The sequence below is a fragment of the Salvelinus sp. IW2-2015 genome, unplaced genomic scaffold (assembly GCF_002910315.2).
Source record: "Salvelinus sp. IW2-2015 unplaced genomic scaffold, ASM291031v2 Un_scaffold7363, whole genome shotgun sequence".
Classification (NCBI taxonomy): domain Eukaryota; kingdom Metazoa; phylum Chordata; class Actinopteri; order Salmoniformes; family Salmonidae; genus Salvelinus; species Salvelinus sp. IW2-2015.
The window spans coordinates 859-14566 of record NW_019948623.1 but is presented as its reverse complement, the minus strand read 5'-3'; the positions used below and the strand labels follow the sequence as shown (position 1 = coordinate 14566).

The 13708-nt window shown below is 42.5% G+C and overlaps 1 protein-coding gene and 1 non-coding gene across 2 annotated transcripts; both read left to right on the top strand.

The window, feature by feature from the left end:
- The first annotated feature begins 5541 nt into the window (after positions 1-5541).
- On the top strand, positions 5542-11924 carry LOC112079247 (mitochondrial import receptor subunit TOM20 homolog). Its single transcript, XM_070442264.1, has 5 exons — positions 5542-5770; positions 7810-7856; positions 8243-8324; positions 9654-9796; positions 10805-11924. Exons 1-5 carry the CDS (start codon positions 5647-5649, stop codon positions 10847-10849), a joined length of 441 nt encoding a protein of 146 aa, XP_070298365.1. The 5' UTR covers positions 5542-5646; the 3' UTR covers positions 10850-11924.
- On the top strand, positions 8502-8633 carry LOC112079248 (small nucleolar RNA SNORA14). Its single transcript, XR_002895896.1, has one exon. It is a non-coding gene; the product is annotated as a small nucleolar RNA SNORA14 (small nucleolar RNA).
- Positions 11925-13708: the final 1784 nt, after the last annotated feature.

Sequence of the window (13708 nt, the reverse complement as noted above, 5' to 3'; positions counted from 1 at the left end):
CCACTAATAGCAGGCTGGGTATACCAGGCTAATGGACATCCTCCCCAAACAGCTCACCTACCAAACCAACTATAGCAGGCTGGGTATACCAGGCTATGGACATCCTCCCCACACTGCTCACCTACCAGAACGTAACTCCAGTTTACAGGTGAAATGGGTACCTTTATACCTATGGCCCCTCCCTATGGACCATACCATTAACCATGGAACTCTTTACCCAAATATGGCAGAGTAAATCATGTGACAGACATCTTCATTATACCCACATTTACATATTCCGTCTAAATAAACATCTAAATAGACATTCCTGTCTTATCCTCAAAGTGGGAATAATTTCCATGAATGAAAACAAATGACATAACAATAGTAATTCAACTGGTGGTGAAACAGTCCCATTACTTCGTCTCGGGCTGAACCCGTGGCAAAATATGCTCCAAACACTGGCTTCTCGGGCATTATCACTTAATTGTCCATTTATCACATCCCTAATTTTAATATGAAATCGAAATGCGTCATAATGCAACTTGACCAAACATTTCCTCGGCACATAATTAACCTTGAACACAGTAAATACCCATGATACTGTCAGAAGAACAACAGTATGTTTAATTACTAGATATATGGGGAAACATGAACGAACTAAACAATTTAAGAGGGCAATTAAATAATGCGTGTTCGTGACAAGAGCTAGTGAGGCAGCTTCATACCAAAGACTGAGAAGTGCGTAAGAAAGTCATTCATTCGTAAATTGAGATCGGCCCTCAATTGAATTGAATGGTTCACTTTTATAATGGCTGTTCAACTTTCCTGTTTGAATATTTACATGGACAAGGCTCTGCTCTACCAATGTATAATTAGTTCCCCAGAACTATGCAAATGTCATAAACTAAAGCACAAATTCCCTTGACATTTCGGGAATTCAACAACTAACTGAACAGCCTCCCCACAAAGGGCAATTAAAGTGCCTTCAAAAAGTATTCACACCCCTTTTAAATTTTCAAAAATAATAAAAGCTGAAATGTCTTGAGTCAAGTATCAGTGAAACTGGAGGGCGGCAATTCAAATAAATAATCATAAATATTATGGATTTTAAACATTTAGGTACATATAAGTGTCTTATATCAGCTGAAAGCTTAAATTCTTCTTAATCTAACTGCGATTTACAGTAGCCATTACAGCGAAAACATGCCATGCAATTGTTTGAGGACGGCGCCCCATATCAAAATATTTTTCCACCGGCACAGGTTTCATACATTCACATATGACAATTAAATATTCACTTACTTTTTGAAAATCTTCCTCTGATTTGTCATCCAAAGGGTCCCAGCTATAACATGTAGTGTCGTTTGGTTAGATAAAATCCTTCTTTATATCCCAAAAAGTCGGTTTAGTTGGTGCCATCGATTTGAGTAATCCACTCGGTCAACTTGCAGAGAATGGAATCCGAAAATCTACCCCTAAACTTTGTTTTAACAAGTCAAAATACGTTTCTATTTACTCCTCAGACACCCTAAAATGTAATCAAACTATAATATTTCTTACGGAAAGAAGTATGTTCAATAGGAAACAAACTTCAGCAGGTGCGTAATTTCTTCAAGGCGTGCGTAAACACGAATTTCCAAGACTGTGTCCTACTAAAACTGTTATTTCTTATTAGTTTTTGAAATGTTGAACATAGACTGCTGACACCCTGTGGAAGCCACAGGAATTGCACCCAGTGAGCTAATTTACAACATGACCCTTCTCTTGCATTTCTAAGAGGATGGTCTCTCCCCAAAAAAATCTGAATGGCTTTTCTTCGGATATTCTCCTACATTATTTTAACATTTCTACAAACTTCAAAGTGTTTTCTTTCCAATGGTACCAATTATATGCATACAGTGGGGAGAACAAGTATTTGATACACTGCCGATTTTGCAGGTTTTCCTACTTACAAAGCATGTAGAGGTCTGTAATTTTTATCATAGGTACACTTCAACTGTGAGAGACGGAATCTAAAACAAAAATCCAGAAAATCACATTGTATGATTTTTAAATAATTAATTTGCATTTTATTGCATGACATAAGTATTTGATCACCTACCAACCAGTTAGAAATTCCGGCTCTCACAGACCTGTTAGTTTTTCTTTAAGAAGCCCTCCTGTTCTCCACTCATTACCTGTATTAACTGCACCTGTTTGAACTCGTTACCTGTATAAAAGACACCTGTCCACACACAATCAAACAGATTCCAACCTCTCCACAATGGCCAAGACCAGAGAGCTGTGTAAGGACATCAGGGATAAAATTGTAGACCTGCACAAGGCTGGGATGGGCTACAGGACAATAGGCAAGCATTGGTGAGAAGGAAACAACTGTTGGCGCAATTATTAGAAAATGGAAAGAAGTTTCAAGATGACGGTCAATCACCCTCGGTCTGGGGCTCCATGCAAGATTTCACCTCGTGGGGCATCAATGATCATGAGGAAGGTGAGGGATCAGCCCAGAACTTACACGGCAGGACCTGGTCAATGACCTGAAGAGAGCTGGGACCACAGTCTCAAAGAAAACCATTAGTAACACACTACGCCGTCATGGATTAAAATCCTGCAGCGCACGCAAGGTCCCCCTGCTTAAGCCAGTGCATGTCCAGGCCTGTCTGAAGTTTGCCAATGACCATCTGGATGATCCAGAGGAGGAATGGAGAAGGGTCATGTGGTTGATGAGACAAAATAGAGCTTTTTGGTCTAACTCCACTCGCCGTGTTTGGAGGAAGAAGAAGTATGAGTACAACCCAAGAACACCATCCCAACGTGAAGCATGGAGGGTGGAAACATCATTCTTTGGGGATGCTTTTCTGCAAAGGGGACAGGACGACTGCACCGTATGAGGGAGGATGGATGGGGCCATGTATCGCGAGATCTTGGCCAACAACCTCCTTCCCTCAGTAAGAGCCATTGAAGATGGGTCGTGGCTGGGTCTTCCAGCATGACAACGACACGAAGCACACAGCCATGGCAACTAAGGAGTGGCTCCGTAAGAAGCATCTCAAGGTCCTGGAGTGGCCTAGCCAGTCTCCAGACCTGAACCCAATAGAAAATCTTTGGAGGGACTGAAAGTCCGTATTGCCAGCGGACGCCCGAAACCTGAAGGATCTGGAGAAGATCTGTAGGGAGGAGTGGGCCAAAATCCCTGCTGCAGTGTGTTGCAAACCTAGTCAAGAACTACAGGAAACGTATGATCTCTGTAATTGCAAACAAAGGTTTCTGTACCAAATATTTAAGTTCTGCTTTTTGATGTATCAAAATACTTTGTCATCATAAAATGCAAATTAATTACTTAAAAATCATACAATGTGATTTTCTGGATTTTTGTTTTAGATTCCGTCTCTCATAGTTGAAGTGTACCTATGATAATAATTACAGACCTCTACATGCTTTGTAAGTAGGAAAACCTGCAAAATCGGCAGTGTATCAAATACTTGTTCTCCCCACTGTATATCCTGGCTTCAGGCAGTTTACTTTGGGCACGTCATTCAGACAGGAAATGGAGAAAAAAGGGGCCTATCCCTAAGAAAGGCAAGCCTAAATAAGTTCAGTTGTACAAATTTGCATAACACGTCAAGTTGCATGGACTCATTCTGTGTTCAATAATAATGGTTAAGATACTTTTTTAAATGACTACCTCATCTCTGTACCTCACACAAACAATGATCTGTAAGGTCCTTCAATAAATTAGGGAATTTCAAGCACAGATTCAACCACAAAGACAGGGAGATTTTCTAATACCTCACAAAGAAGGGCACCTATTGGTAGATGGGTAAAACATGCAAAAGAAGACATTGAATATCCCTTTGAGCATGGTGAAGTTATTAATTACACTTTGAATGGTGAATCAATACACCCAGTCACTACAAAGATACAGGCCTCCTTCCTAACTCAGTTGCTGGAGAGGAAGGAAACCGTTCAGGGATTTCACCAGGAGGCCAATGCTGACTGTAAAACAGTTGCAGAGTTTAATGGCTGTGATAGGAGAACACTGTGGATGTATCAACAACATTGTAGTTACTCCACAATACTAACCTAAATGACAGAGTGAAAAGAAGGAAGTCTGTACAGAATAAAAACATTCAAAACATGCATCCTGTTTGCAACAAGCACTAAAGAAATACTGCAAAGAAAATGTAGCGAAGCAATTTATTTTGGTCCTGAATACAAAGTGTTATGTTTGGGGCAAATCCAATAAAACACATTACTGAGTACCACTCTCCATATGTTCAACCATAGTGGTGGCTGCATCATGTTCTGGGTATGTTTGTAATCGTTAAGGACTGGAGAGTTTTTCAGGATAAATAAAACGGAATGGAGCTAAGCACAGGCAAAATCCTAGAGTGAAATCTGGTTCAGTCTGCTTTCCACCAGACACAGGGATGCAGGGATGGAACGTAAGTCACAGAAAATAGAGGCTGTGGTGGCAGCTGCAGAGAGGAAAGTTGGCATCAGAAGAGTTACAGGGTGTGTTAAGTGGTGGTGTCCCATCCTTTCAGGTTGTTGTCCTGAAGTAGGACTAAATAAATGTAAATAGTGGAGTAGGGTATTTCTTATTATTTTTTTGTGAGTGTAGTGTTAGATGGTAGGGTATTTATTTTTTTGAGAAAATAAAGAAATAAATTAAGCAAAGTATAAGGGAGTTATACTCTAAATCACATGTTATTGGTCACATACCTGTGTTTAGCAGATGTAATTGCGGGTAGAGTGAAATGCTTGTGTTTCAAATCAAATCAAGGTTTATTTGTCAGGTGCGCCGAGTACAACAGGTCTACTTACAGTCAAATGCTTACTTACCAACAGCGCAAAAAAGGTATTAGGTGAATAATAGGTAGGTAAAGAAATAAAACAACAGTAAAAAGACAGACTATATACAGTAGCGAGGCTATAAAAGTAGCGAGGCTATATACAGACACCGGTTAGTCAGGCTGATTGAGGTAGTATGTACATGTAGATATATATGGTTAAAGTGACTATGCATATATGATGAACAGAGAGTAGCAGTAGCGTAAAAGAGGGGTTGGCGGGTGGTGGGTGGGACACAATGCAGATAGCCCGGTTAGCCAATGTGCGGGAGCACTGGTTGGTCGGCCCAATTGAGGTAGTATGTACATGAATGTATAGTTAAAGTGACTGCATATATGATAAACAGAGAGTAGCAGCGTAAAAGAGGGGTTGGGGGAGGGCTCACAATGCAAATAGTCTGGGTAGCCATTTGATGACCTGTTCAGGAGTCTTATGGCTTGGGGGTTTGATTTGATTTGATATACATATGAGATGGGTAATTCAAAATATGTAAACATTATTCAAGTGACTAGTGTTCCATTATTAAAGTGGCCAAAGATTTCAAGTCTAAGGTGCTGGGTTACGTAACCGGGTGGAAGACGCCTAGTGATGGCTAGTAGGGGGCGGTAATGGAACATTTATTGGATGCCAACCGCCGTTAAACTTCATCGAAAAATAAGTTTTGAAATACGGGCTTTTATTTATAAGGTTTCCTCATTACCATACGGAAGTGACGTCATCGGTCGTGCTGATAGCAGGATACTCGTCAGGAGATTCTGTAGCTAGCTAGCTAGCAGGCTATTCAGCGGTGCGTCTCTTCTCTGCTCTCCGGAGATGATGGGTGGTAAAACCAGCTCCATGGCAGCTGGGGTGGCCGGAGCCATGTTCATTGGATACTGCATTTATTTCGACAGAAAACGACGGAGTGATCCGAACTTCAAGAAAAGGTTGCAAGAACGTAAGTCATGTTAACTTGCTAGCATGCTTGGTAGCTAACGTTAGCTAGTGTTTTTTTTGTGCCTTGCTTAAAAATGTTGGGTAACAATCTAGCGTGATATAACTGCATTACAAGCATACGTTAAATAATGTGTTTGGTATGTTATTGTTAGTTAGTTAGGAAATAGCTAAATACTTTGAAGTGCCACTGTATTTGCTTAGCCCTTGAGCTAGATAAGATATCCAACTAACGTTAGATACACTACATTGCCGAAAGTATGTGTACACCCCTTCAATTTAGTGGATTCAGCTATTTCAGCCACAACCGTTGCTGAAAGCTGTATAAAATCGAACACAAAGCCATGTAATCTCCATAGACAAACATTTGTAGTAGAATAGTTTTACTGAAGAACTCAGTGACTTTCAACGTGGCACCGTCATAGGATACCACCTTTACAACAGGTAAGTTTGTCATAGTTCTGCCCTGCTAGAAAAGCCCCGGTCAACTGTAAGTGCAGTTATTGTGAAGAAGAAACGTCCAGGAGCAAAAATGGATCAGCCACGAAATGGTAGGCCACACAAGCTCACAGAACGGGACTGCTGAGTGCTGTAGCGTGTAAAAATAATCAGTCCTCCGTTGTAACACTCACTACTGAGTTCGAAAACTGCCTTTGGAATCAACGTCAGCATAAACTGTTTGTCGGGAGCTTCATGAAATGGGTTTTCATGGGCGAGCAGCCGCACACAAGCGTCAGCTGGAGTGGTGTAAAGCTCGCTGTCATTGAACTCTGGAGCAGTGGAAAAGCTTTCTCTGGTGTGATGATTCACGCTTTACCATCTGGCAGTCTGACAGATGAATCTGGGTTTGGAGGATGCCAGGAGAACGCTACCTGCCCCAATGCATAGTGCCAACTGTAAAGTTTGGTGGAGGAGGAATAATGGTGGGGCAGTTTTGTCATGGTTCGGTCTAGGCCCCTTAGTTCCAGTGAAGGGAAATCTTAACGCTACAGCATACAATGACATTCTAGACGATTATGTGCATCCAATTTTGTGGCAACCATTTGGGGAAGGCCCTTTCCTGTTTCAGCATGACTATGCCCCCTTGTACAAAGAAAGATCCATACACAAATGGTTTGTCGAGATCGGTGTGGAAGAACTTGACTGGCCTGCACAGAGCCCTGACATCAATCCCATCTAACACATTTGTGATGAATTGGAACGCCGACTGCGAGCCAGGCGTAATCGCCCAACATCAGTGCCCGACCTCACTAATGCTCTTGTGACTAAATGGAAGCAAGTCCCCGCAGCAATGTTCCAACATCTAGTGGAAAGCCTTCCCAGAAGAGGAGATGCTGTTATAGCATCAAAGGGGGGGACAAACTCCATATTAATGACCATGATTTTGGAACAAGATGTTCGACGAGCAGGTGTCCACATACTATTGGTCATGCAGTGTAGTTAACTAGCATTGGATAACATGGCTGATGAATCGATTGGGTCAATCCAAGCTGCAGGATGCTTTGTCAAATCTTGTTTTGACAACATAGCAGTTATAGTAAGTACGCTAAGGGTGTTAGCTAAGTGAATGTGTAGCCAATGGTGGCTTCTTGGTTATGCTTAGCTAGCTAGCTAAGTAAATAGGTAGCCAATGGTGGCTTCTTGGTTAGGCTTAGCTAGCTAGCTAAGTAAATAGGTAGCCAAGGGTGACTTCTTGGTTAGGCTTAGCTAGCTAGCTAAGTAAATAGGTAGCCACGGGTGTCTTCTTGGTTAGGCTTAGCTAGCTAGCTAGCTAAGTAAATAGGTAGCCAAGGGTGACTTCTTGGTTAGGCTTAGCTAGCTAGCTAAGTAAATAGGTAGCCACAGGTGGCTTCTTGGTTATGCTTTGCTATTTACTGTAGCTAAGTCAACCACCTCTGCCACATCTTAGCTAACGTGTTCACTTTATAAACTTCTATGGCTTCCACAAGCCCACCCTCTCCCACTTTCATGTAACTCACACATTCTCTGTAAGTCACCCTTTCTTTACCAGACCAGTAATTAAATATCAAATTGTTTCAACAGGCAGAAGAAAACAGAAGTCTTCCCAAGAGAAGACTGGATTAGCAAAGGTAAGAAACACTCTAGAGAGCTCAGTGGACAGACCAGGGCGTCTGTCAGGGGGCTGGTGATTAAAGATGATTTGGAGTTCTCTGTCTGCTCTGTGCTGTCTGTCTGCTCTGTGCTGACTGTCTGCTTTGTGCTGACTGTCTGCTCTGTGCTGACTGTCTGCTCTGTGCTGACTGTCTGCTCTGTGCTGACTGTCTGCTCTGTGCTGACTGTCTGCTCTGTGCTGNTGTGCTGACTGTCTGCTCTGTGCTGACTGTCTGCTCTGTGCTGACTGTCTGCTCTGTGCTGACTGTCTGCTCTGTGCTGACTGTCTGCTCTGTGCTGTCTGTCTGCTCTGTGCTGTCTGTCTGCTCTGTGCTGTCTGTCTGCTAACCTGTCTGTCATTTAGCTGCCTGACCTGAAGGATGCGGAGGCTGTACAGAAGTTCTTCCTGGAGGAAATCCAACTGGGAGAGGAGCTGCTAGCACAAGGTGAGCTGTCTCCCCCTGTCTCCATGGCCATCACCTGGTCTTTCATACACACCCATTCCTAAACACTACTAACAGACTATAACTAAATATCTGGTCCTGAAAAACAGGATGATCACTTGAACTCAGTCTGACCCTTTCTGGAATAGCTTCTACTCTAGTCTGGTCCAGTGTTGAACTGTGCATTCTCGTAACCCTCCTGGTTACTAATGTTAGCTTCTGGAACAAGGAAGTATGCTAGATCAAACTAGAGATCCAAAGCTAGGAGCCTTGTGTCAGTGGCTCTTGGTTATTTCAGCTCTAGGACATGATTGTCTGTTTTTTGTCTTGAAGGGTGAGAAAGGTTTGGCGCCGGAAGGGATGGCTGCCCTTTTTACAGGCTCCTAACCTACTGTGCTATTTAGTTTTTTCACACTCTTTGTAGCTCATTTTGTACATAATGTTGCTGCTACCGTCTCGTATGTCCGAAAAGAGCTTCTGGACGTCAGAACAGCGATTACTAACCTCGAACTGGATGAACATATTATCTGTAATGAGTCCGACTCGAATGATTTACTGCTTTTTAGAGACGAGGCCCAAATCCCCGTCATCCGCGTGAAGAAAAGGGTTAGGAGGGTGGGGTGCCTTGTAAGAATAAACCAATGAGTAGGTAAACCACCACTACCCTCCGTATTATTGGCCAACGTGCAATCATTGGAAAACAAAAACTGAACGATCTACGATTTAAGACTATCCTACCAACGAGACATTTAAAAACTGTATTATCTTACGTTTCACCGAGATGTGGCTAAACGACGACACGGATAATATAGAGCTGGCTGGCTTCTCCGTGCGTCGGCAGGACAGAGCAGCTACGTCTGGTAAGACGAGGGGCGGGGGCAAGTATCTATTTGTCAATAACAGCTAGTGAGTGATGTCTAATATTAAAGATGTCTCAAGGTATTGCTCTCCTGAAGTAGAGTACCTCATGATAAACTGTAGACCACACTATCTACCAAGAGAGTTTTCATCTATATTATTTGTAGCTGTCTATTTACCACAACAAACCGATGCTGGCACTAAGACCGCACTCAACGAGCTGTATAAGGCCATTGGCAAACAAGAAAATCGTCATCCAGACCACTAGCCACTCCTAGTGGCTGGAGACTTCAATGCAGGCAAACTTACATCCCCTAGTCAAGTAGCGCAGTTTCCTTTATGACGTGTTCATATGTTATCTGCGTGGAAGGCCCCGCTTAAGGTGAGGTCTCAAGGTCCCCCCCCCAATTGCTCGGGGGGTCTGGGGGCATGTCCCCCCTAGAGATAATTTTGTGTGTATGCTTTTCCCTACAGGAGACTATGAGAAGGGAGTGGACCACTTGATCAGTGCCATAGCAGTGTGTGGTCAGCCCCAGCAGCTGCTCCAGGTGCTACAGCAGACTCTGCCTCCTCCAGTGTTCCAGATGCTGCTCACCAAACTGCCCACCATCAGCCAGGTGAGTGAGGAAGCTCTCTGCCACGGAAGATGCTCTCTATTCCACACTAACATACTCGTAGAATGAAGCAATGTATTGGGCATGCTTTTTACATGGTATGCTAGCAAGGACAACTGTGGCCAAGTGGGGTTAGAGTGTCAACAAAATGGCTGAAAGATGTAATGTCTTTCACCTCAGCCATGAGGATCATGAGGATGAGACTACGCATCTGGAAAGACAGCCATTTTTAACACTCTTAACTCTTAACAATGAAATGGCTGAAAGATGTAATGTCTGAGTTGAATCATTCAACCTTAATTTGCCCTTGACATCCTTTGTGTATTAGAGTTGACTGACCTTCAGGAATAACCGTGGCAATACTGTCTCTAGTCTAGTTCAGTGGTCCTCATTCGTATCCCTTGTTTGATGTTTAAAGGGATTATTCACCCAACTTATATATCAGTTTCCATACCCTGTAACAGTCTATGGACAAGGTTTGAATGCAATCCATGCTTTGGTTTAGTTTCCCTGACACTTTCCAAAAGCTAATGTGTCGGGGCTCTTGGTTATTTCAGCCCGGGGCCCTGGTTATTTCAGCCCGGGGCCCTGGTTATTTCAGCCCGGGGCTCTTGTTTAGTTTCAGCCGCGGGCCCTGGTTATTTCAGCCCGGGGCTTTGGTTATTTCAGCCCGGGCCCTGTTATTTCAGCCCGGGGCCCTGGTTATTTCAGCCCGGGGCTCTTGTTTTTTTCAGCCGGGGCCCTGGTTATATCAGCCCGGGGCCTGGTTTATTTCGCCCGGCCTGGTTATTTCAGCCCGGGGCCCTGGTTATTTCAGCCCGGGGCTCTTGTTTATTTCAGCCCGGGGCCCTGGTTATTTCAGCCCGGGGCTCTTGGTTATTTCAGCCCGGGGCCCTGGTTATTTCAGCCCGGGGCCCTGTGTCAGTCGTTCCTTGAAATATGTTGTTATTGTCATTAGCTGGTTAGGGTTCAGTTGAGGATTTAATAGATTTTTCTCTCCCTGTTTTTCAGAGAATTGTGAGTGCTCAGCGTTTGGCAGAAGATGACGTTGAGTGAATGAGTTGGTGAGAGTGAGAGAGTGAGAGAGTGTGAGAGTGTGAGAGAGTGTGAGAGAGTGAGAGAGTGTGTAACTGCGTGTGTGGCTGTGTATGACTGTACTGTCTGGCTGTATGTACAGTGCATTCAGAAAGTATTCAAACCCTTTGATTCTTTTTCACATTTTGTTACATTATAGCCTTATCCTAAAATTGATTTTTTTTAAATCCCCCTCATCAATCTACACACAATACCCTGTAATGACAAAGAAAAAACAGGTTTTTAGAAATATTTGTTAATTTATTAAAAAATAAACTTATTAGGATAAAAAAAAAAATTTTTTTTAGAATAAGGCTGAAACATAACAAAATGTGGAAAAAGGGAAGGGGTCTGAATACTTTCCGTGTGTGTGTGTGTGTGTGTGTGTGTGTGTGTGTGTGTGTGTGTTTGTGTGGCCTAGTCAAGATGGCTGCCATTGGATCTCTTCCTCATCAACCAGGACATGGGCTGATGGTACCTCTGACTCAGTGCCCTATAAGAAGCACTTTGCTGTCATTCTCCACTCTTCAGTCTACTGTAACACATTCCACAAACTAGAAATGCAAAAGCCTCCATCTATATGGATAGTCTTAAAAATAAGAAAAATGTAAACTCCATAATTAACCTATTCAGCTAATCATCCTAATTGACCGTGTCATTCAATAGAGGGGTACATTGGAGATCTTTCATATACGCCCAACTGACTGCAATAACTACAGAAATTAGGGCATTCAAATCTCTCCATGAATTTATGCTCTTTTGAAAATGTTAAGAATGAACTGTTTGTGTTTTTAACTAATAAACACCCCCATGTGAAGATATTTGTAAATATGTATGTATATATTATAGCTACTTGTATCAGTAGTTGTACAACTTTTTTTTATGCCATTTATGTATTTTCTTTTTACTACGATTATTATTTTTTAGACGGAAGTTGCCATATTAGTCTTGTTACTAAGTTTGTTTAGGATTTCTTCATTTTTGACTCTTGAAAACCAGATGGTGCATTTCTGGAGATTCTTATCCAGCAAAATGTCTAATAAATACGTGCACTATACGTGTTCCCTGTAACATCTCAGGTTCTGTTCTAACATCATAACCAACTGTACATGAATGTGCCTATACACTATTGAGCCTAAACAGTGGGGCTGGGATATTGCCATGGATCTCTCTCTACGATATTATCACAATACTTAGCTGCCGATATGTATTGCGATTAGATGTTCCAAACATATTGCTCACTATACGGTGCATTCTGAAAGCATTCACACAATACTTTTTCCAAATGTTGTTACGTTACATCTTTATTCTAAAATTGATTAAATAGTTTTTCTTCTCATCGATCTACACGCACTACCCCATAATGACAAAGCAAAAAGTTTTTTTAGACATTTTTGCAAATTTATAAAAAATTTAAAAACTGATCACATTTACTTAAGTATTCAGACCCTTTACTCTGTACTTTGTTTTTTTTTTACTTACTCACCATTGACAGCGATTTACAGCCTCAAGTCTTCTTGGGTTTAAGATTTACAGCCTCAAGTCTTCTTGGGTTTAAGATTTACAGCCTCAAGTCTTGACAGTTATTTTCAGGTCTCCAGAGATGTTCGATCAGGTTCAAGTCCAGGCTCTGGCTGGGCCACTCAGACGTTCAGAGACTTGTCCCGAAGCCACTCCTGCATTGTTTTGGTTGTGTGCTTAGGGTTGTTGTTCTGTTAGACTGGGGTGAAGGTTCCCCTTCCGAGGTCCTGAGCACTCTGGAGCAGGTTTTCATCAAGGATCTCTCGCTCTACTTTGCTCCGTTCATCTTTCCCTTGATCCTGACTAGTCTCCCAGTCCCTGCCGCTGAAAAAACATCCCCACAGCAAGATGCTGACACCACCATGCTTCACCGTTGAGATGGTGCCAGGTTTCCTCCAGACGTGATGCTTGACATTCAGGCCAAAGAGTTCCGTCTTGGTATCATCAGACAAGAGAATCTTGTTTCTCTTGGTCTGAGAGTCATTTAGGTGTCTTTTGGCAAACTCCAAGTGGGCTGTCATGTGCCTTTTACTGAGGAGTGGCTTCTGTCTGGCCACTCTACCATAAAGGCCTGATTGGTGGAGTGCTGCAGAGATGGTTGTCCTTCTGGAAGTTTCTCCCATCTCCACAGAGGAACTCTGGAGCTCTGTCTGAGTGACCATCAGATTCTTGGTCACCTCCCTGACCAAAGCCCTTCACCCCCGTTTGCTCAGTTTGGCCGGGCGGCCAGCTCTAGGAAGAGTCTTAGTGGTTCCAAACTTCTTCCATTTAAGAATGATGGGGGCCACTGTGTTCTTGGGGCCATTTTAATGCTGCAGACATTGTTTTGGTACACTTCGCCAGATCTGTGCCTCGACAAAATCCAGTCTTGGATTTGTACGGCGGTTCCTTTGACCTCATGGCTTTGTTTTTGTTTTGACATGCACTGTCAACTGTGAGACCTTATATAGACAAGTGTGTGCCTTTACAAATCCAATCAAGTTGTAGAAACAACTCAAGGATGATCAATGGAAACAGGATGCACCTGAGCTCCATTTCGAGTCTCATAGCAAAGGGTCTGAATACTTATGTTAATAAGGAATTACTGTTTGTAATTTTCAACACATTTGCACAAAAAAAGTTGTCATTATGGGGTATTGTGTGTAGTTTGAGTGGGGGATAAAAGTAATTTAATCCATTTTAGAATAAGGCGTAACAAAATGTGGAAAAACTCAATGGGTCTGAATACTTTACGAATGCCTGGCTTAAGGATGAATAGCGCTTGCTAACCATATCTAGCAATTAATTTTTTTTTTTAATGCAAAATCGATACTTGGAGTC